Source organism: Nansenia antarctica (genome assembly GCF_963989245.1).
Source record: "Nansenia antarctica genome assembly, chromosome: 5".
Classification (NCBI taxonomy): Eukaryota; Metazoa; Chordata; class Actinopteri; order Argentiniformes; family Microstomatidae; genus Nansenia; species Nansenia antarctica.
The window spans coordinates 57,030,804-57,054,753 of record NC_137690.1 but is presented as its reverse complement, the minus strand read 5'-3'; the positions used below and the strand labels follow the sequence as shown (position 1 = coordinate 57,054,753).

The window sequence follows — 23,950 nt, the reverse complement described above, 5'->3', positions numbered from 1 at the left end:
CTCTCTCCACTACCACCATGCAAGGTGCGCAGGTGCTTAAATTACCTTGCAATATCATCCCCCATAACCATATGACTTCTCAATACGGTGATCTAGGCAATAAACAAACAATCAAAGTAAACTCACGATAAACCCATTAGCCTGTTATACTAAATACCCCCTAAATCATATTCATACCTCCTACAACACCTCAGGCCTTTGGGTCGGGTGGTTCATGGAGGCAGACTGAAAGGACAGACATGCATTGCCTATTTCATAAATGTTCTCCATATAACGACGTCGATCATTGATCGGCAACGACACTATATAATTGTTTGCCTGACTGGCAATCGGATTTGGGCAGTCTGGGGATTTACACGGCAAATCAAAAGAAGAACTACAAATCCCTGATGACAGGGAGATGACGTATGACTGCTCTGATGAATCAACCCCTAGGCTATTTCATTATTTTCTCTATATAACGACGTCGATCATTGATCGGCAACGACACTATAATATAGTTTGCCTAACTGGCCATCGGATTTGGGCTCCTAATATCTAAAAAGCACTACGTTTTTTTTATTTTATCGGATTAAAGTAGCGAAGACCAGAAATTCCCATTGACCGCCAGTCAAACTTCTCCCCTTCTATCACCCAAAAAGGGGCGTGATCATTCTGATGACAGGGAGATGACGCGCAATTGCTCTGATGAATTGTAGTTTATTGATAGCTGGCTAGTCTCGCGGTGCCAGCCGTTTCCACTTCCGCTTTGCTCTCGCTCCAAACGTCTGGAGACCTTTATCCAAAGAACGGATTCTATGTGCCGCCCGGAGCGAGCGGCAAATCTAGGACACTGATAGGCCGGACCGATGGGAAGCACCGCCCCCCCCGTCCTTCTCATTGGTTCAGCGCGGCAGTTTTTTTTTTAAAGTTAACTATTCATTTGTTACGTATTTATTTGACATCTGGGTACAAAATACAAATAGTTAATACATAATGTAGCCTATACTAAAGCCTTTAAAAATGATTCATGATAAGATCCATCATTTACATGCGTTTACATGCATCATTTACATGCTCCATGTTGCATGTAATTTGTATGCTACTTGTGGTCCAGTATGTCGCAATGTGTACTAGGTGTGCTACTGTACCTGTGGTCATGTACTGTTTTTACTGTTTTTATGTAATGTGCTTTGCATGTTTTTATGTGCTTTTATTATGTCAAATGTAATTGTTGTATTGTGGCTGTCTTGGCCAGGGCTCCTTTGTAAAAGAGACGCTAGTCTTTCAGACTGTTTTTTTACTTACACACACACGAGCGCGCGCATATGCGCGAACTTCGTAAAACCGTATTATATTTTAGTGTCAGGGAAATAAATACATTTAAAAATGTCCACATCGTCACCCGCCTAAGACCCTTACCAGGGGCCTCCATAATGTTGTTTGCTTAGGGCCCCCAAAAGTCTAGGGGCTCCACTGACTGTGAGGCTGTTTGAACTTCAAAAGTGACTGACGTTGATATTGCGTGACATTGTGATTGAAGCAACGTGCCAAAAAGCCATTCTCCTTTTCGTATTTCTACCTTCAAAAAATATGTCTAGGACGTCGGGTTGTAAAGCAAAAGCTTCTTTACATAAGAATCTCTGTTGGCATACACTTTTGATCACTTTCAAACAATAAACGAGTTAGACTTTGACACTCAGCGCGCGCGCACACACACACCCGCGCAGCCACATCCAGACCCCCGCCCCACACACACACACACACACACACACACACACACACACACACACACACACCCGCGCAGCCACATCCAGCGCTTACCTGATAGCGTCTTGATCCTTGTGATACTGACATCAAACTGGCTCGATTGTCTTTTATAAACCCACATTTGATTGTGACGTTTTTATGTCATCTCGACTGTTGTGATTATGACGTCATCCGTCTGAGTTTTGTCTGCAGCCCAGCCTGGTCTCAGGAGCTCCATTTTTTTACCCCCCCAAAATAATTTTAAAACAATTCAGTGGCGGCTGGCGGTGATACTGAGTGGGGGGGCTAATAAATCCATTAGGTCTAGGGCCTGTACCCATCAATAGTTCACACTGCAGCAACAGCAGCATCACATCCGAGATACAGTGCCAACTAAAGGCCGGTTTAGGCTTCTGCGTCGAATTTACGTGCGTAGCTTACGTAAATTCTTACGTAGGTCTCGCAATTTACACTTCTGCGTAGGCCGCGCTGCAATTACACCGTCACATCGCTAGGTGGCAGTGTGTTTTCAGCCCCTGTGCTGTGCCTCTTCCGGTTAGGAACTCAACGGAGCTCAAAGCTCTAAGCGGCATAATAGCGATCTTTTTGTTGTTATGTTGTTGTAAATAAAAGTTATATGATGCATTGCAATGACATTAAACTAAGATAATACGATGGTTATCATAATTTTTCAAATCTTTATTAATAAGTAATTACAGAAAAGGTGAATGACATTTCTGTCATGACTTCCGCATTTTGGGCGACGAGAGAGTCGGAATCTTGTCTGAATCATGTGCTACCAAGCGGACCAATCACAGAGCTTACGGTTAACGTGCGCTCTGACGCGTGGATAGATTTTTTGAAAGGAGCACGTCCAGGCTACGCACGTCCACGCGGGACTACGTAAGCTTACGCGTAGCCTACGGCGTCGACTTTACGCAGAAGCCTAAACCGGCCTTAAGTTACAGTAATAATGCTCTTTAGAGAAGTAGGCTACCTACAAAAACCTTCTGATGCCAAAAGCGCTCTCTCTTTGTTTCTCTCTCTATCTCTCTCTCTCTCTCTCTCTCTCTCTCTCTCTCTCTCTCTCTCTCTCTCTCTCACACACACACACACACACACACACACACACACACACACACACACACACACACACACACACACACACACACACACACGCCTGTGGGGCCGCTCCCTGGGCGATGTAGTCATCGTGCAATTCAGTTTCAAGCTGCCGAGCAGACTCGATATTTAAGTCATCTCCCTGGTTCTTCTTCTTATTTGACATTTCTATAACTTTCTACAAACAACTGAACAAGGAAGAGAATGTGAAAAGACGTATTTTATATGTATATATTATTATTATTCTAGAATGACTTGTCCCCTATGAGTTCATGGATAACTGTGAGGCTGTTTGAACTTCAAAAGTGACTGACGTTGATATTGCGTGACATTGTGATTGAAGCAACGTGCCAAAAAGCCATTCTCCTTTTCGTATTTCTACCTTCAAAAAATATGTCTAGGACGTCGGGTTGTAAAGCAAAAGCTTCTTTACATAAGAATCTCTGTTGGCATACACTTTTGATCACTTTCAGTTTCAAACAATAAACGAGTTAGACGTTGACACTCAGCGCGCGCGCACACACACACCCGCGCAGCCACATACAGACCCCCGCCCCACACACACACACACCCGCGCAGCCACATCCAGCGCTTACCTGATAGCGTCTTGATCCTTGTGATACTGACATCAAACTGGCTCGATTGTCTTTTATAAACCCACATTTGATTGTGACGTTTTTATGTCATCTCGACTGTTGTGTGATTATGACGTCATCCGTCTGAGTTTTGTCTGCAGCCCAGCCTGGTCTCAGGAGCTCCATTTTTTTTACCCCCCCAAAATAATTTTAAAACAATTCAGTGGCGGCTGGCGGTGATACTGAGTGGGGGGGCTAATAAATCCATTAGGTCTAGGGCCTGTACCCATCAATAGTTCACACTGCAGCAACAGCAGCATCACATCCGAGATACAGTGCCAACTAAGTTACAGTAATAATGCTCTTTAGAGAAGTAGGCTACCTACAAAAACCTTCTGATGCCAAAAGCGCTCTCTCTTTGTTTCTCTCTCTCACACACACACACACACACACACACACACACACACACACACACACACACAACCACACACACACACACACACACACATTTTAATCATTTATTTCTGTCCACATAGAAACAAGTATACAAGGACACAAATACTGAAGGCACAGATGGGATGCATTCACAAACAGACATGGACACTGTCTTTCACATACAACAGGACAAGACTCACGGGTACAAGTAACACCGTCTCCGCCATATTTGGCGGCTGCCAATAATCGCAGAGACAGAGCAATACTTGCTGAGCCTTTTTGCTTCTCCCTTGGACATTCCCAGTAGACGTAGTCCTCTGACAACCAATCTGTGCACATGTCCAAGACTGCCAAATATAAAGACTAATAGCGTACACCTATAGCCTAGCTCTGAGATGGTGTCTACAAGCTGCTGGTATTTCATGACCTTAGTCATGAAGGCTTCCTCTAGGCTTATATCAAAGGTGCATGCTACCTCTAATACAGACACCTCTCTGGACTCTTCATTAACAACAACAACATCTGGTGTGTTAGCAGACAACTGTGAAAAGTGACATTGGTCATTACAGAAATTGAACATGGATGCATTGACACAAGCATGTGTATACATTTTCACTGTAACTGGGAAGTGGAGTGATATGTCCTTTACTATTAGGCTCACAATTCTGTCATGACGTGCTATATACATTCCTTTGTAAACATAACAGCCATTCAAGATATGTGAAAGTGTTTCTGTAACCTGTTCTGTGGTGTGGTGCAAGCAATGAGGAACCTGAGTGGAGGGAAACCAAATAGAGAGGTTGAGTCTGGTAGGAAGGTCTTGTAATCTGGCCTTGGTTGTGAATATGACAATGTCCTCATCGAGTGCAGTGTTTTTTAGAAAAGAATGGGAAACAGAGTGATCAGCTGTGGGAAGACATGCCAGTTTTCCCTGGAGTTTCAGACCAGTCCAGTGTTGTTGTTGTTGATGTTGATGAAGGTCCATGAGAGTCCGTCTGGCCCCTCTAGATGTTAGCTGGTGGCTCTGTCCAGCAAAGGAGGCTGTTGCCCTGACCTGTGTGAGAGGGTCAGATATACAGTTCTCTGAGACCCGAACAGTCTCAGAGTCAGACCGCACCCACTCCAGGGACACCCCGGCTCGGACACAGAGGTCATTCAGGTCTGGCCAATCAGACCAGACTCCAAAACCAGCGGAATGAGTGTCCAATTTTCCGCTGGGTTTCCTCTTGAACCCAAGGAAGTGGGGCTCCGCCCCCCTGGCAACTGGGACCTTCCTTCTCCTCAGGTCCAGGAACATGGAGGAGCGGGCCAGCTCCCTGACGTCCTTGTCGTCGTTGTTAAGCATCCTGAGAAGATGGGAAATTCTCATGCTGGTGTAGATCCATTCTACATTGGGGACCCCTAGCCCTCCCTCCCATTGGGGATGAAAGATGATGTCACGGGTGCTGTGTGAATTGAGTCCAAGCCACCTGCGCACTACGCTCACAGTCTTGTTGTTCATTTCACACAGCACTTTCTGGGGGATGTGGACATTGGAGAAGAGGTGCTGAACTTTGGACAGGGCCACCTGCCTGATGGCTTCTAACTTCATAGTTAGTGGCAGAGGACAACTGTCTATCAAGTCCAGCCTGGAAGTGAACTCAGTCAGGATGTTATTGACTTGCTCCTTCCACTCTCCTGCGATGTTAATTTTATGTCCAAGATATGGGTATGTCTCATGGAGAGAATTTACATGAATGGGCTGTGTTGCTAAAGAGAACACAGGGTGTGTGTCTGTTTTTGAGTGGTACCACCTGTTCCCCCCACTCCGCCTCTCATACAGGACAGCACATTTGCTGGCTTTGACCTCCAGGCCAGACCATTCCAGAAAACGATCCGTCCTGCAGAGCATGTTCTTGATGACGCTCTCTTCCCTGGAGGCCAGGACAACATCATCTGCGTAGCCCTGCACTGGGTTGGGGGAGATGACACCCTCAGGGGCACACTGACACAGCCACTTAATCCACTGGTTGATGGCAATTACGAAATTAACCGCGCTCCATGGACAGCCCGTTTTAATGCCTGTCTGAAGTGGTGTTGGGCGAGTGAGCTGCTTCCCACAGATTACTTGGATGGTGGAGCTTCGGTACACATCTCTCACAATGTCAATGAATAGCTGGGGTAGCTGTATCTCTTCCAGTGATCTAATCATTATATTGTGAGCTAATGTCCCAAAAGCATCTCTAAAATCAAGAAAGACTGTAAAGAGTTTACATGACTGATGTTTAAAGTCATCTATCCCTGTCTTAAGGCAGAACACATGCTCATCCATACCCATCCTGCTGATGTAAGCCTTCTGTTTGGTGGACAAGATGTTAGCATCCTCCAACCAGGGCAGGACTCGGGCCAGTATGCACTTCATGAACACCTTATAGATGGTAGGGAGAAGAGAGATGTCCCTCCATGTTGTTGGATCTTCAGGGATATTGCCTTTCTTTGGGATGCGATGTATCAATGCTCCTTTCCATGAATCTGGAACTCGCTTATTCTCCAAACAGACATTAAAAACAGTTGTTAATGTCTGACAAGACTGTGTGGATTTCAGTGCCTCGTATGTCACCCCATCTGAGCCACTGGCCTTGTTGTTGGGAAGGCTGTGCAAAACACACTCCACCTCCTGGGCGGACACACACACACACACACACACACACACACACACACACACACACACACACACACACACACACACTTTTCTCAATACACATTATCCCATGCCATTTTTAACAAAAACACAATGCAAGAATGATGAAATGATTGGCTACATGAAAGAAGAGACGCTCTATCATAGCCTAAGCCAACAATATCAGAAAAGGTCCACCTAAAAGGAAAACAGAATATTCAGGCACCAGATGACCAATCAAAATATAATGTAATATAATGCAATATAAGGCTCTCAGGCATTCTGTACTTTCAAATATGTATTCTCCTTGAGCAGTCAACATCAACTATCAGCTATTTCGCTAGCAAAAACGAAAGCTAACTTATTTGCGAAACAGCGCCCCCGCCACCACGTCGGCGCAGTGCCGCAATTGCAGTTTTGTCGGAGGCGGCCGCCTCATAATTCTCTATGCAGGAAAAACCCTGCATATGCACTACCAAACGTGGTCCAATTGTAATATCTGCCAACAACTAAATTGTTGCTTGGGCATACCTTATTTGAAGAGAAGCTCACATCGCCTTTCTAGGACGCAAACCGGTTAATCACCACATGTCTTGTTTGATTATGATTTTATACATATATGCATCATAATGCATGACAGCACTGGCAGTGTCTACACATCAACATCCATCACAGACATAATGCAATAAAACCATGGGCACACACACACACACACGCACACACACACACACACACACACACGCACATGCACACACAGACACACACGCACACGCACACACAGACACACACACACACACACACACACACACAGACACTCACACACCACACACTCTCACACACACACACGCACAGTCATGCACTCACACTCACACACACACACACACCACACACTCACACACACACACACACACACACACCCCAGGCCTCTCTGCGCCCCCTATATGCAGCCCTGGTCCCTGTGGTCTTAACACCATCCAGCCTCTTCTACTCAGAGAGAAGCTTTCAGGTATGGGGGTTGATCCCTCCACTACATCCTGGATCATGGACTACCTCACTGGACGGCCACAGTCAGTCAGGCTGGGGAACTGTGTCTCGGAGCAACACCGGGGCTCCGCAGGGAACTGTGCTGGCTCCCTTCCTGTTCACCCTGTACACGTCAGACTTCAACTACAACTCAGAGTCCTGCCACGTACAGAAGTACTCTGACGATACAGCCATAGTGGCGTGCGTGAGGGATGGACGGGAGGGGGAGTACAGGGATCTGACAGGAGCCTTCAGCGTCTGGAGCGAGAGGAATGGTCTGCTCCTCAATCCAACGAAGACCAAGGAGCTAGTTATAGACTTCCGCAGGTCTAAGCCACCTCGGTTGCCCATTAACATCCGGGGCGAGGATATCGAGGTGGTGAAGACCTACAAGTACCTGGGGGTGCATCTGGATGACAAACTGGACTGGTCCGCCAACACAGAGGCACTCTACTAGAAGGGCCAGAGCAGGCTGTACTTCCTAAGGAGACTTAGGTCTTTTGAAGTGTGTGGAGACATGCTGGCCATGTTTTACCAGTCTGTCATGGCCAGCATTCTCTTCTACGCTGCAGTCTGCTGGGGTGGAAACATCTCCAAGAGGGATACCGGATGGCTGGACAAGCTTGTAAAAAAGGCGGGTTCAGTGGTGGGAAGGAGCCTGGACTCTCTGGGGACGGTGGTGGAGAGAAGGACTAGGAGCAAGCTGCTGTCCATCAGGGACAATCCCAACCACCCCCTCCATCATATCCTCGCTGGGCAAACCAGCAGCCACCGCAGAGGGCGGTTCATTTCGGTACGCTCCAGGACGGAGCGATATAAAAAATTATTTATCCCGGCTGCACTAAGACTGTTCAATGGCAACTAAAGTAGTAGTCGGGGTCAAGGCTCCTGAATCTGTATTTATTTATTTATTTTAATCATCATCATCACTTTTTAGTATTTTAATATAATAACTATAGCCATCTTTTTATCCACTTTTCTATCATGATCTCACAGTTTTTTTATATACTATACATGGCTGGCCCAGTATTGTTGTCTGTCCTTTATGTTGTGTTGTCATGTGTTGTTTTTAGAGAGTGGCGTGGCAAAATGAATTTCCCCACGGGGATAAATAAAGTATAATTGAATTGAATTGAATTGAATTGAATTCCTTCCTTTCTCTTTTGCCCTCTCTCTGTCTTGCCCTTTATGCATAAACTTAAAAGAGCAAGATAGTATCATTTATAATTTCATTGCATTGGCAATTGTTTACAAGTTCTATTTTAAAAAGTAAAGTCCGCTGAAGATCAAAGAGGCATGCACATCAATTTCCCTCAATAATGTGTCCTATTAGTTGACCACAAGAGGATTTTGGGTGGCCTACATTTCTCTTTTAGTGCTGTGCAGAAAATTAGAAACCCTAAAGCTGAGTGGCTGTTATTGACCCCTCTGCTGTGTGGCTGTTATTGTGGCCTGTTTTAACAAGTTAACACTAGAAGAGCTGTCACGGTGACCCCTGTGAGTAAAAAAAAAATCTATCTTTGCACTCAATCAAATTTCAGGACCCTCCTTTCATGACTTTTTCTAGATATGTGCGTTCTACCACCCAGTATCCTTACATTTTCAAAATCACATCAGGATAAGCTATTTTGCCGTTTTTCTGTGTAGGAGGCAGGCTAATTTACAAGCGGACAACTAGTGGTCGTTGCGTGTAAATAGCAGCTTAGTATTGTAAAGAGGTCATTTGGTCATCATGACCCCAGAGGCGGCTCTTATAGTAGGTAAAAAGGCACGGCTGTTCTAGTGTTTAAGTTAACATACCCCTTTTCTGTTGTCCCTGATACACCACCGAGGGTAATTAATAAGCGGCTGCAGGAAAGAAAACTAGCGGTTAGAATGTAACCCAGGTTTCCTGAAGGAGATGAGAGAGACCTCACGGTCGCAGGCTTTTCAAAGAAGACAATCAACTCATCACAAACCCTGAACGAAGCCACCCTGGCCATGTAAACATGCAGAGTGCGTACTGGACACAGGGTGTGCTACATAAGGATGTTGAAAGCACTAGAGTTAGCCGATGAGAGGAGGTCATTAACAACTTAGATCAGGGCAGTTTCAGCACTGTGGAGTGGGCGGAATCTTTCATAACTGACCTCTTGCTCTCAGCAGGTGCGCACAACGTGAAAACCCTCAAACTTGGTTTATCAAATTCTTAGAGTTGGGCAGAGCAGGGTTTGGGTAGAGATAACCTGAAGAGAAACAGGATTCTCAGTGAAACAGTTGAGTTAAGTTGCTAAGGTAAGTAGTTAAGTATACAATGGAAGAGCTTGTGGTGGCCTTTATAAGCTGGGCAGTAGACTGGGCTTTCTGCTTGCAAGCGTCCACAGCCTGTACAGGCATGATTTCATAGGTTTTCAGCTAATAGGTACACAGAGTGGGTGTCCTGTAGTGATGGGCCTAACCGAGTCGACTGAAAAATAACCTCCTTAATTAGGACTGTGGATTGTGTTTCTTGTCTCCATGGTGACTGATTGTAGTTGATGTTGCTATCTGCAGGTGATGCAGAGGCTAGTTGGAAGTTTAATTTTCTGATAGCGGCTGATGGCACACGCTAGAACGCAGGGAAGCCATGGACCATCTCTGGCTCTATCTTGAAATGCTATTTCAATTTAATTGCATGACTGAGTTCTAAAATTGAACTCTTTTAAACTAGTTCATGGTCATGGAGGATGAATTTATTATTTCACTATATGGGCAATGAAACATTTCACTATAGTCTTCCAAATACTGTGTTATTTGTTGACGCTGAAGTAGGACCATAAGCTTGAATTAACTTATAGTTCATGTCTTTTTTCTTCTGATTTGTATGCTTTTGAGTGGTATCAGGAGAGAAAATATTTGCTTTTTTATCTTCTCTCTCTTGTTTTCAACAAATTTGAAAATTAGAAACAATTTACTACCATGTTCATTTTATTCATATTGTTTATTTCTTTGTTTCAATCAATAATCAGAAATAGGCTTCAGGCATCTTGCTATTCATTGAGAGATGCGTTTAACCGAAGATAGCGTAAACTCAGGATTACTGCATTGATGCTGCAAGATTACCATAATGGTTTAATGAACAGCACAAATGACTTACAGTCAGTGGCAATACAACACATTTCTATCTGAAGCACACATACAGATATTCATGTTACAGAAAATGTTCAGTATACAGTATACCGTTTTTTTCAGCAGTTACATAATCAATGGATAGGCTATTTATTAAAATGACAAAAAAAAAAGTAACTAAAAGCATGGCTGAACAGTTATAGAAAAAGAACAATATAAAAACATGAATGCAATACTTTAAGATACACTAATATAGTAGACAGCAGTTCTCCTCCTCCTGACAAATATGCCACGTGAAAGTTGTTGACCTTTATCAAAACATCTGTCCTCCAAAACCAAACATTCAAAGCCATGAAGTAACTGTCGCTGTAGATGTGTTATCCCCTATTATGTGACATTACGACAGCTCACCAATTCCAGTGTGTTCACTCTCAATGAATATGGCTGTTTGTCTGAAAGATCCCATTCTTGTGAAGTAGCACTAAAATGATGTACTTCCTTGATAATACATTTGCTCTTGGGTGACATAGTGACATTTGATGTACCTACAGATATTATACCTGTTGTTTCACAATTGTAAATTCCCCCTAAAATAAGAGATTATCGAAATCCATTGATTTGAGTTTATTACATCCATACATTTATATATATACAGTAGCATGTTATTATTGTAAAATACATTCTCATTAACCTACTAGGTTCAGTATAGTACAGGTGATAAATAAACAAGAACTAAGTAATACATGACAAGTGGACCTACATTGTAACTGCACAATAACTGCATATGAAATGTAGCTACCATATAAATGCATGGTTTTAACATTGAAATGGGACCATACCAGAAATCGTATTTATTTACTTTTTCAATCACCATTCTGTATTTTCTGTCAGGTGAGTTAAATTCCAACAAGCAGTCAAAAAGCTATTTGTTTACATTGTTAGTTAAGCAGTACACAAATGAAGCATAAAGCTATGTTGTGAAATATCAATATGAATTTGAAATATGACAGTGAAATACACACATGTTTTAATGGTATACAAACTCACATCAAGTGATTTTTATTTGGCACTCATTTCTCCATCCCAGTGAACCACATTATTTTGGCAACTTTTTTTGTATCCCTCTGACAATGTCCACAGCCAAAAGCAGTGAGTTTCCCTATTCTCTAATCATGAGTCAGATTTATGGGAAATAATTCACAACGGTTTGGCACAGTGGTGCACATGGCACACTGTGGCGCACGCTACAGTCTTCATCTCGGGTTTTGCCATGTGTTAGGAAGAGTAACGATGTCCGATTAACTCGAAATCATTTTCCTTAGGTTTTGAAATATGAGAGGGTATTATGCCATGCACTGTAGTTAGATTCTTCAATGTCATGTATTTAATTTGATTTAACCTCCCACTAGTTTCAGATTCATATGATCATTCATTCTCAGAGATGTTTGCTGTTTCACATGATGCCACACTCTTTTTGTATTGTCCATTGAGTGCTGTTGTTTTGATTTTACATTCGTCATAGAAGAAAGCATTTATACAGTGAGCGTAGATTGTACTATGCTATGCGACCCAGAGTCTGTCCCACTGTCATCCGCTTATGATTGTCTCAAAGATCCCCTCTGGCTTTGACTGACACCCATGAAAGTCATGTAGATTTCGACCCAGAGCAGACGGTGAGTGGAAATTAAAGGTACAGTAGTTTCTTACCATCCATTTTCCTGTATTGAATGTCAAAAACACGAAAATCCAAACACATTCGTAGTGTTGCGTTCATTCGTCATCTCGCTGTCATGTACTCCAGTGGCCTAAATAACTACCGTCCATCTCAAAGCTCTCCTGCCGAGCTAGTCCCTGTTCAACACTCAGCTCCATGTTTATCTAGAAAATGAATGTCTAGTAGTCTGGCTTCAGAGCTGGACATCGCAACATTTCTGCAGTGTTCCTTGTTTTTAATTATACAGTACCTACTCTACATAACAAACGTTGTGCAGCTCTTTTAATTGATTTATTTTATTATCACCCAAAGATTGTCCTAAATATGTGTACTGTAACTGGTTCCATAATTACCACAAGGTTCCATTTTAGGACCGGTTCAGTTGACCATTTATATGAATGATATTGGCTTTTCTGTGAACAATGGGAAGCTGTAACTTTACAGTATGTTGTTGACCCAGTGGTCTGTTATTGAGCACCCTCTGTGAGCCAGGCTATTAATGACATACAGATATCTTTTAATATGATATACTCATAACATCACTCATAAACTCACTCACATAAAGTTTGTATTGAATGCAGGAAATACAAAATACATAAAATTCTTCAGGGACCAAAATGTCAATACTCATTGAACGAGTCCCTTCTTAAAAATACCTGGGCATTTCGATCTATGACAGGCTGACTTTTAAAACATGTGGATGACCTAACTAAAACACTTTTTGATACCACTATTTGATATCAGAATGTAGGGTGGCATTCTCTAACAACCAGAAGATCCCACCACTGGTTTATGTTTGTATATAAAGCAGTGTTAGAGCAACTCCCTGACTATCTCGTGTCCCTTCTCAGTTGGAATCATGCCACGTATCGGACTTGCACTCAGGATTGGAGCACCCCAAAAATGGAATGAGCTAGAGGGTAGTCTGAGGTTGGAGCACTTGGTCCCCTATAATCATTTTAAATCATTGGTTAAGGGCTAGGTCAAAGATGTATGCTCTCTAGTTTATTAGTAAGGGTATGTATCTGATGTGTGTATTATTATTTTAAATGTGTATTGTAAACATGGTACACCAGTGAAAGAGATGTGGTCTCTTGGTCTCAGTGTGTTGACCTTGATACATCCAGATAGAGACTAAACAAATGTTCTGTGCCCTTCTTCTGCAGGGCTTGGAACATATTTGTTTTTACTTTGCTCTGAAGTAGATGAAATGTGGGAAGCAAATGTTTTCGCTTAGATGCTGTCTCTTTGAACATGATTCTTTATTATAGACTCAACCAACTTCTTCAAGTCTGAATCCAAACCTGTTCCCTCTTCTTTTATCTTCCTCACTACCGTCAGAGCTTTGCCGCCCTGAGAATAGAGGGGCCGATCAATATAGAAGGAAATTCTTTACCTTTTGTCTTGGCTTGTCAAAGCACAGCAGGTGTATGTTGTGTGCACATTGACTTTCTTTCATTACTAAGTTGTTTCTCCACTTCCTCCTGACTTCTCCGCATTTTACATATCCACTTTTCCGTTATCTAGGCCTACTCATTCTGTCTTCTCCTTACCCTGCTGGCTTTATAAAAACAATGCCAGTTTCAAGTCAGGGTAGCTTCCCATCAGAGAAGATTAGTCACAAACAGGGTGGGTGACTGAAATCATGTTGTTTCCTTTGGTGTCCTTGACAACATCATCTGTTTCTCTGCTGTCATCTTTTCATTTGCAACAAGTCAAAATGACACTGCACTTAAAATCTCAGTCACCATCTTAGAATGTTTCTAGATGCAACCTTTGCAGGGATAAAAGCTGAGAAAATAAAATATTGAATCTCTCTCCTCCTTAACTACATTTGTAGATTTATATTCCTCATTTGTAGGGATATAAATGTATGGTGTGAAATACATGTATTACCCTTATATGGAGCTGTTTGAGTTTAGCCTGTTCTGCAAGGTCTCTCAGAACTCAGTGGTGGAGATCAGGGTGACCTCAGACTGCAGATCCTGCTGGACCCTCCTGGAACGGGAGCTACGAGGGTTCTGGTCCATGCCTAGTCATACAGGCTTCTTCCCAGCTTCTGAGGGGGCACAGACGGACAGAGGCTCCCGGGTGGCATTCCGGGCCCTGGACTGACTGTTCCTGTCCACCTGGGTCCGGCATGGCAGGCAGAAGTCCCGGAAGCACCTTTTGAAGTTCTCATCCAGGAAGGCGTAAAGGACCGGGTTGAGGCTGCTGTTGGTGTAGCCCAGGGCGATGCACAGGTGCCAGCTGGCCACCACGTAGGGGCTCCTGGTGTCTACATCTACCAGGGTTCTGATGATGATGAAGATGTGGATGGGTGTCCAGCAGACGATGAAAGCTGCTACAATTACTAGGACCATGCGAGTGATGCGGCGCATATTGCGGTCCTTTTCCTTGGAGCCGGAGAGTAGGCGGACACTCTTCAGACGCAGGATCATCAGGCCGTAGCAGATGGTGATGACCAGGACAGGCACCACAAAGGCAAAGATGAACACACAGATCTTAGTCACGGTATCCCAGTACCAGTTAGGGTCGGGGAACATCAGTATACAGATGGTTTGACCTGAGGTGGCATTGGGCAGTTTGAAAGAACAGGAAAAAAATAAGCCACTTGTTAGTGCATTTATTAGGCATGAATAAGGCTTTGCAAATGCATTCAGTCATGTATAATGTGCCATAAATTCATGTTTATTCATGTATCCTTATTGTAAAGTGTTACTCAGTGTTGTAGTATGACACACTGACTCAATCTCAATTTGATACTAAACTGTGTTTAGTAACACCTATTTTATCAAATTGTGAAAACCATGCTTTATCATACTGTACAATGACCCAAAAATATTTGAAAGATGCTATTTAAAAAGATAGTAAACAGCTGCCTCACCACTATCTGCAACTTCTTTGGTGACAGCCATGACCATGATAGGCACTCCGATGGCAGAGGACAGGACCCAGATGAGAACGTTGATCATCTTGGCCTTGGCGGGCGTGCGGAATTCAAGGGCACGTACGGGGTGGCACACAGCAATGTAGCGGTCCACACTCATCATGGTCAGGGTGAAGATGCTGGTGAACATGTTGTAGTAGTCGATAGCAATGACCACCTTGCAGAGGAGCTCTCCAAAGGGCCAGGTCTTCATCAGGTACTTGGCACTCTGGAATGGCAGTGTGCTGGTAGCCAGAGCATCAGCCAGGGCCAGGTTAAAGATGTAGATATTGGTGGCCGTCTTCATTTTGGTGTATCTAGTTAAGAGAGAAATAAGTTATAGATTGTTTTACTGGAATTAATAAAAGTAGTGGTGTAGAATCTGCTGGCAAATACTGAGGGATCAAAATCAGATGGGCTGGGTCCCAGTTAGTAGGCTGCATCATGCTACATATGTGGAAAAATGAAACATGTCATTATAATTCGCTTTAGATAATGTTTTTTTTTAAGATAATTGATATAACTTCAGCTTGTTAGCATCAGATCAAGTGCTTTTGGAGAAACCAGAGAGCTAATAATTGTAGAGATATTGGCCTAATTGGGTCAAAAAAGATTTATTTTATTTTACTACATTACAGTACTGTATGTTGAGTGGTATATTTTTTTAAAGTAATGTAACAGTGGTTTGTAGACGCTGCTGGTAAGTACTGTAAGGAATTTAACGCGATACTCAAAATTACCCCCAATACCAACTCAGCTTTTGTCCACTACTGTTTTTCCTCACTGTACATATACAGTACCAGTCGTACGTGTGTACATATACAGTACCAGTCGTACGTGTGTACATATACAGTACCAGTCGTACGTGTGTACAGTGTACAGTATCTTTATGGCTTTTGCACTATGCACTATTGCACTGGCATCTGGCTAGTTGTGTTTCGTTGTCTCTATCCTTGTACAATTAAATTGAATCTGAATCTGAATCTGAATTAGATGGGCTGGTTTTGGTTGGAAGATGGTCGAGATGGAAGGCTAATTGCCTCATACTAATGTAAATAATTTAATTTAAATAATTTTGCCATTTAGCAGACGCCTTTATCCAAAGCGACTTACAATTACGAATTACAGGGACATTCCCCCTGGAGTAACTGAGGGCTAAGTGCCTTACTCAAGGGCACACTAGTAGTGGTGTGGCTTCAGGCGGGATTCGAACTCACAACCTTCCGATCACAAGTCCAACTCACTATCCACTAGACCACCACTACCCCTCATATAATGTATGTGGAACAGTAAAACATGTTATTATAATTGTGACATTGGGTTTTACATCTTTTTGTGGTGATAAGGGTTTTGCTGTCCACACTATTGTACAGTAATCAAATACATTTTCTCTCAGGGTTTGGTTGATAAACTGTATTAACAGTCCTAGCACTCTTTGCACATAAACACAGTGAAAACCCACTGGCTATGACGTACATTCTGCAGACCTTGAGCCAAGTCTATTGACCGTAGTAAGTGTTTGATACTACTATTTACGGATACTATTTATAACCAGGCCTGTTAGACAGCACAGGATGTATTCATCTGATGAGAGAGGCTAGGAGACTGCTGAGAGCTGATGATTTTCCCACAGCTCCCACAGGAGTGTGAAATCCCAAAGTGTCTGCACTTTCCCTTCTACTCATTCCAAATACCACTCCTCGCAACTGGGTTGCGTGCGGATCCAATTAACAAACCTGAGGATGCACTCTTAGTCCAGGGAGAGCTCGTAATCCTGGGGAGGTTTATGAAGATCAGAAGAGTTTTCTCGGTAACGGATCGTCTGCTGTAGTCTGCTGCACTAATCTAGATGTATTACACAGTGCTGGGGCGTATTTCTCTTTGGGATCATGGACAAAATGGCTCCTCAGATAAAAATCCATTATAACATGAGCCCTCTTACTTTTCAGAGTAGACAATGTGAGTTTCACAGAAGAGGATTTCCATTTCCGTAAGACGATTTGATTAATTTCCTTATGAATATAATTTGGCAAAGATGAGAGACATTCTGCCTAATGTGTGAGAGTAATAATAAGAGACAATCAGGAGGTCTGATTAAGTGTGTAATCTTACCCTGAAGGAAAAGGAATATAATGTAATTCATTGCAATGGTCAGGCTGAAGATGGTCTATAATCACACAGCATATAACATGAGCATAATAACATGCAGGTACATTGAATTGAGATCATTCTTCACTCCCTGTATTACGATACTATATATGTCATATAAGGTGTTGAGGTGTCCTTGAGCAAGACACTGAACCACAAATTGCTCCCAATGAGCAGGCAGGCGCCTTGCATGGTAGCTTGCCGCCATTGGTGTGCGAATGTGTGTGTGAATGGGTGAATGAGAGGCCATTGTAAAGTGCTTTGGAATAAGGCGCTATATACGTAAGTGCAGTCCATCAGACAACATCAAGATAGGCTCTAGTACAGTCTACGTAAGGACACAGACATTGAGAAACACTCAGCTTTGTAGTTTCATGCCTACAGTATGTTGTAAAGCTCAACTTAAATCATGTGTTATTGTGAATGTATTGTTGGGCAAACAAGTCAATGAACCTTTATCAAAACAACCTCTCACACAGCTGAGGGAAAGGGTTTGAGGAAAAATTGTGTCATAGAGAGGGAGAGAGACTAAAACTGCTGCACTCACTGGGGCTCAGCTTCAGCCAGCCATATGTACAGGCTCAGCTTCAGACAGCCATAATATGGTACAGGCTCAGCTTCAGCCAGCCATAATATGGTACAGGCTCAGCTTCAGCCAGCCATAATATGGTACAGGCTCAAACACTTCTGTAGTGGAAAGAAGATTCTTCTTTATGGAGGTTTTCCTCCTCCATCTGCTAGGAGCCTTTGATTCAGCATAACTGCATAGATGAATCAGTCTTCTGCTCTATTGTTGACAGTAGAGAATTGGATACATTATGAATTCTTTAATGTTTATTCATAATTCAACTGTTAACCAGACAGCTTCATTTTCCCCTCAGCTGGTTCTTCTCTGCCTGTGTAGAACCAACAGCCTTTTGTGCTGGCTTGGTTGGGCCCATCCACACAGGGTTCCAGTTCCTTCTTGTCCGTCCAGGCTACAGTGTGGGCAATCATGCAATGTGAGGGTGGATGTACATAGGCATGTATGCTAGATACTATACTATATATTCCCCTCTCGGTATTAACATGGATTGAATAAGTGGGATTTTACAACTTGTAGGATGATTCTAACAATGTATTTTCTATGAAGTTACATGCATATTTCCCTATCATCTATCATCAGTATAGAATATTTAACATTTCTCCTATTTGATTTGATACAAAGACATGCACGGTTCCATGATCTAATCAGGGTCAAATTTTGACACGGAGAGAGCAGAGGCGATTAGTATATGCAGCATGTCATTCAATGTTTTAAGCTTACAGAATGTAGTAGCCTAATGCAATAATTTAGCCTACACTAGGCCTGCTCTATTTATAGAGGATGTACTGGTGGTATGAGAGATTATCCCTGACAGGCGACACCTGCCTCCCGTTATGATCAAATAACAATGTTGGTAATTATTGAACATAAACCATCATAGGTGTTTGAATTTGCCAACTCTCCTTGACAAGTCGGTGCAGACACACTTTGCTGTGACACCAAATTACCAAAACAGTCTATGCACGTGGTTTTGGTGGTGCGCAGTGCTCTTCAGTAGAAACAAATTGGAGCACATTGTTTTACATGCCTGGTAGTGCACTGGAGCATAGAACTCACCAGCAAGGATGGCCTATAGTACACTTCATTGGTTGCTAGCCTTGAGAGTAGGGATGTCCCGATCCCACTTTTTCACTACCAATACCGATACCTGGGCTTCAGGTATCTGCGATACCGATATCAATCCGATATTTGTATTTATTTTTTGACTCCTGAATAATAACAAATACTTATACCCCATTATATAGTCCACAACAACAAAGACTGCCAGCCTTTATTCAAGCAACAAAAACAGTACTCTGCAGTACTCAGTGACCAACTGGTTTAAAGTTAAAACAATTTAGCAGCATTCAGCATTGTAGAAAAAAACTGATTTCTAGTTTTAGTGCCTTCAGTTTTTATTCTATTGATCTTATCTTACAAATGGCAAAGCAATTATAGAACCCTTTTTAAAAGTGTAGCCTGGTGACACCCGCTGGTGAGACCATAAACCAGTCGCAGAATCGAAGGGGTCGAAAAGTGAAACTTATTGTGTCAACAACATCTGGTTTTCGTTTTTTTTTCATAACAGGCAACTTGTTAGTTGATTTTTAGAAGTTTTACTCAAGTCATTTGAGAGTGGGGGGGGGGGGGGGGGGAGAGATGTTGCTGACAGCCTGCCATCCGATGTTGCTGACAATATGTTGCAACCCACTATATTCCATTTCCCACCGAGTTTAACAGCTGTGTATACATTATAGAAGCCGTGACAGACATTAGCTTACTGTATGAGCCTTCTGTTTTTGCCATCAGCTTCAATGAACTGGTCTTAAAGCTGTACAGTAGTTAATACCATCTGGCCTGTACTGTAGTTCATAGGTTGCTGTCGTATGCCTGTCCTCCTTGTTTGAAGCTTGTAAAACTCAGCACTGTGGTGGGGTATCATGTTAAATTATTGTATTTGTAATGGGAGACATGAACTATAATAATAGAAGGCCTTGAAGGTGGAGACGCCCTGCTCAGTAGCTGTCACAGCTGTCCAATCCCCTCCTCTTCACATGTTCATTTGGAATCCTGTCTGTCCCTTGGGGGAGCCGTCACAGAGAGGTGCACCCCTGTCAGTCTCAGAATGAGGGCATTCTAGAAGCGTCACTCAGTGGACTTCACTCCATTCCAACGAACAATACAGAATGCCATACTGTTTCTCACAGGAGGGGTGAATAATGTATTATTGTCTTAGTGACCTCTGCCCTCGCATAGACCCCAGGAATAATCAATACTTTCAACACATAGACCAAAACTCATTGATCACTCTATTGACCCTATTGACCAGGCTTGGTTACTTGGTTACTGGCAGAAATTGACAATAGCTAGTATGTCTGCCACAGGTGAGACACCCAAACAGTTTCTGATTAATTACTGTGCTATGAGGGCAGAGTATTTAGATTACTGTGTATTGAAAGAATTTGCATTTAGACAGGTCCCTATCCTCTGTCGTTCTTTCTGTATTTCGTGATGACGCCCTCCACCCCTCACTGCTTCCCCGATCAAACACACAAGTCTTCCCAGACTCCGCTGGGTTCTCTAAGCACCATGCCAAAAGCCGAACACACACACACACACACACACACACACACTGTTGACTAAGAGAAGGGACATGCGGTGGGGCACGGAGGTCGTGTTGACTCAGACCCCCCCCCCCCCCCCCCCCCCCCCCCCCCCCCCCCACACCACACACACACACACACACACACACACACACACAGACACACACACAATGCCAAGCTGGGCTCCAGTTCCTTCCTGTCCAGGCAGTACACTTGGGTAATCCCTTTTATGATTCAGCAGTTACCTTTTTGATCCTGTTTCATTTCCATATCAGACGTATTTATTTATTTATATATTTATAATTAGGATGTCAGCTGTTATACAGTATATCAGTAATCTTATGCGGTGGCACGGAAATAATTCTCTCTACTTTTGGAAACAAATGATGACATTTTCCACATGAGAAAGCTAATTCATGGATAAAACCAAGGACACATCAAACACCGGACTCAATAGGCCATCTCATCACAGTACGCCCACACACTCAAACATATATTTCAAACAGTGGGCACTCAATTGTACATTGTGTTCTGTAGTTTTGCCTCTGCATTGGAGCTGATTATTCTCATCTAAACACCAGCAGTGATTGCAATATAAGGGTCAGGACTGGAATGGATGTCAAGTGGAGGAGAGAGCTGCTGACCTGTGCTCTATACCAGCATGGATTGTCCCGAGCCGTGGTGATAATAATAATAAAACATTACATTACACTTATATAGCGCTTTTTCTAGACACTCAAAGACGCTTCACAAACTGAAAAGATTGAGTAGTAATAATAATAAGAAACAAAAAATAAATAAAAGAAAGTATAACAGCCTAATTAAGGTAGTTCTGGTGACACATGGGAAGGGGAGGGGGAGAGGGTTAACTGGTGAAGGCAAGCTTGAAGAGGTGGGTTTTGAGAACCTGTTTAAATGTTGACAGGGTGTTGGCCTGTCTGATGTGGTTGGGGGAGGGGCGTTCCAGATGGACGGGGCTTGCGGCTGAAAAGGCCCTATCACCCCAGGTCCGGAGCTCGATCCTGGTGTGGTCTTGAGGTTGGTTTGGTCGTCAAACCTGAGGCAACGGGAGGGGTTGTGGAGCGGGACGAGGTCGGCAAGGTAGGAGGGGGACAGATTGTTGATGGCTTTGTAAGTGGTGAGAAAGATTTTGAATTGGATCCTGTATTTGACCGGGAGCCAGTGTAGGTTTTGGAGGTGTTTGTGCTATTGGAATTTGTTTAGGATGTTATTAGGCAAACCGTAGAGGATGCTGTTGCAGTAGTCGAGTCGGGAAGTGATGTGAGCCTACCCTCAGTAATACACAAAGGACTTTTTGTTTCCACAGCAGTTCTCTGAAGTTGGCTCAGATTAATGGACATTCAGAACTCAGGAAATGTGGATGAATGATGCATCTTGCCATACACATGCGGCATTTACAAATTACACAGATTGGCTCAATTTTGATGAACATTGGGTTAATGATGTGTCTATGGCATGATGTAATGTAAATGTCTTGCCATAGAGATTGTTTAGTTTTGAGGTGACGCCGATTCATCTTGTGATGGTGTGGGAAAAGGGACCAGGTTGTTGTCATTAAAAACACCATAATAGGGTGCCAAGAGGAGAGCGCATACCAGACTGCACCTTTTAGCCAATTGACTGTTTTCAAATAATACTGTCAAATCCTTGGAATTACCAGGCACTGTCAAATCCTTGGAATTGAAAAGAAGAGAATGCACACTGCAGAAAATCTACCCGAGGTGCTGGCAACGAAGCAACTTCCAACTGAAAGAAATAGAAGCCGCAGTTTATTAGAAAATCCTTGGATTTACCAGGCACTGTCTAAATCCTTGGAATTACCAGGCACCACAAGCTCTGCTAACTTTCAGCTTACGTCAAATCCATGGAATGCCTTTACATAAATGCAAAGGTGTCAGAAGCAAGACTGATAATTATAAAAAACACTACAGCACTAACACGTTCCGGTCATACGTTTGAATAATTGTCACCAATTCACACAAGGATGGGTGCTACATAATTTGTGGTGACAACATGTTTACTGTAGATTTTTTTTACTTAGCCACCGTGTTGTCCTGAATTTGTGGTTAAGGCCCTCTTTTTCTCTGGCACCCAAGAGGACATTTTGCAGCCTTTTCCACACACCATCCACCTCTTAGCCCGTCTCTTCTCCCTTGCGCTCTCTCTCTCTCACTCACTCATCTACTCTTTCTCTCTCTTCCTCTCTCTCGTTCTCTCTTTCTCTGATCTCTCTGCATTATCCCTATTAATCAGCCATACAATCAATGCCTTCCTGTCACTACTGTAAATGGTTGGAAAATTGGCTTTGAATTGCAGTATCTTCAGAAGCCCTATTTTTTTAAATGACCGCTTACTAAAGTGTCTTCACTAAAACATTAGTCTCTTGCTGCTGTGAAAATAGCTACGCTGGTTAATACATTCTCCACTAGAGATGACACACTATTGTTGGCTCTGGCTGAATGTATATGGTTATCTTAACATTCTGTATATAATTAGTTTGGTTACTTGAAATGCACTTTGATATGTATCTATTCCTATTAGTTCCTCCCTGTTATGCAGTTAAAAAATCTTGAACTCATCCAACCTGTAAATTGTTTTTAACAGCCCAGTAATTAGTGTTTAAGCTCGGTTTCAGGGAACAGGCGAGGTGTGAGAGATTAGCAGCCAATTAGTGTGTTGATACGGGAAGATACAACAAGGAAGCACCTCCACAGGGAGACAACTAATGTCCATTGTCATGACAACCCAGCCCTCTGACAGGAAAAAGCCAAAGCAGCTACACACTTGTGTTTCCCTGACAACCAGTGGCGTAGAGGATACTTGCTCCTTGCTCTATTCATGTCAAGGTCCAGTGGGCTGGTCAACATATGTATAGTTATGTAATGGGTATACCCGTGAGAGGAGTTCATGGGAAATGTTACAGGACATTGTTTCAGAGTTGATAACACAGTCATGTCCAGTTTGGCATGCATAACACGCATGTTGCAAGATGTAGTCTATATGCACTACTCTACACATCTAAGTAGGAGAAGAGCTGTTCCACTCGACCGATTTAGACTGTATTGATGTAGAACAATGTTCAACCTGATGTTAACAGTGACAAAAACCATGCTCAGACTAGTAATTATCCTCAAGCTTAATTTGCCATTCCAATTGAAGAACTCTTCTCATCTTGAGAAGTCCTTTCAGCTCAAAACAAATGAACTGACAGTTGGGATATTCCGCGATCTCGAGGAGGTAAAAGACCTCCTGCTTGCCCTGGGCACCATTGAGTCAGACTAAATTGATGACTGCAAATGAAAGAGGGTCTGATGCAATCTTACCAAAAATGTGTTGTTTTC

The 23,950-nt window shown here is 42.9% G+C and overlaps 1 protein-coding gene across 2 annotated transcripts in view; it reads right to left on the bottom strand.

Annotated features, from left to right (window-relative positions):
• Window positions 1–14,379: 14,379 nt before the first annotated feature.
• oprd1a (opioid receptor, delta 1a) overlaps window positions 14,380–23,950 on the bottom strand; it is a gene marked incomplete at both ends in the record, with an annotated part of 10,477 nt that continues 906 nt past the window's right edge. Inside the window, 2 exons of one of the 2 annotated variants that reach the window (XM_080532520.1) lie at window positions 14,380–14,909; window positions 15,231–15,589. In XM_080532520.1, coding sequence (XP_080388646.1) covers window positions 14,380–14,909; window positions 15,231–15,589 — 889 coding nt within the window. The remainder of the gene's footprint in view (window positions 14,910–15,230; window positions 15,590–23,950) is intronic. The other variant, XM_080532521.1, reaches the window with a different exon arrangement.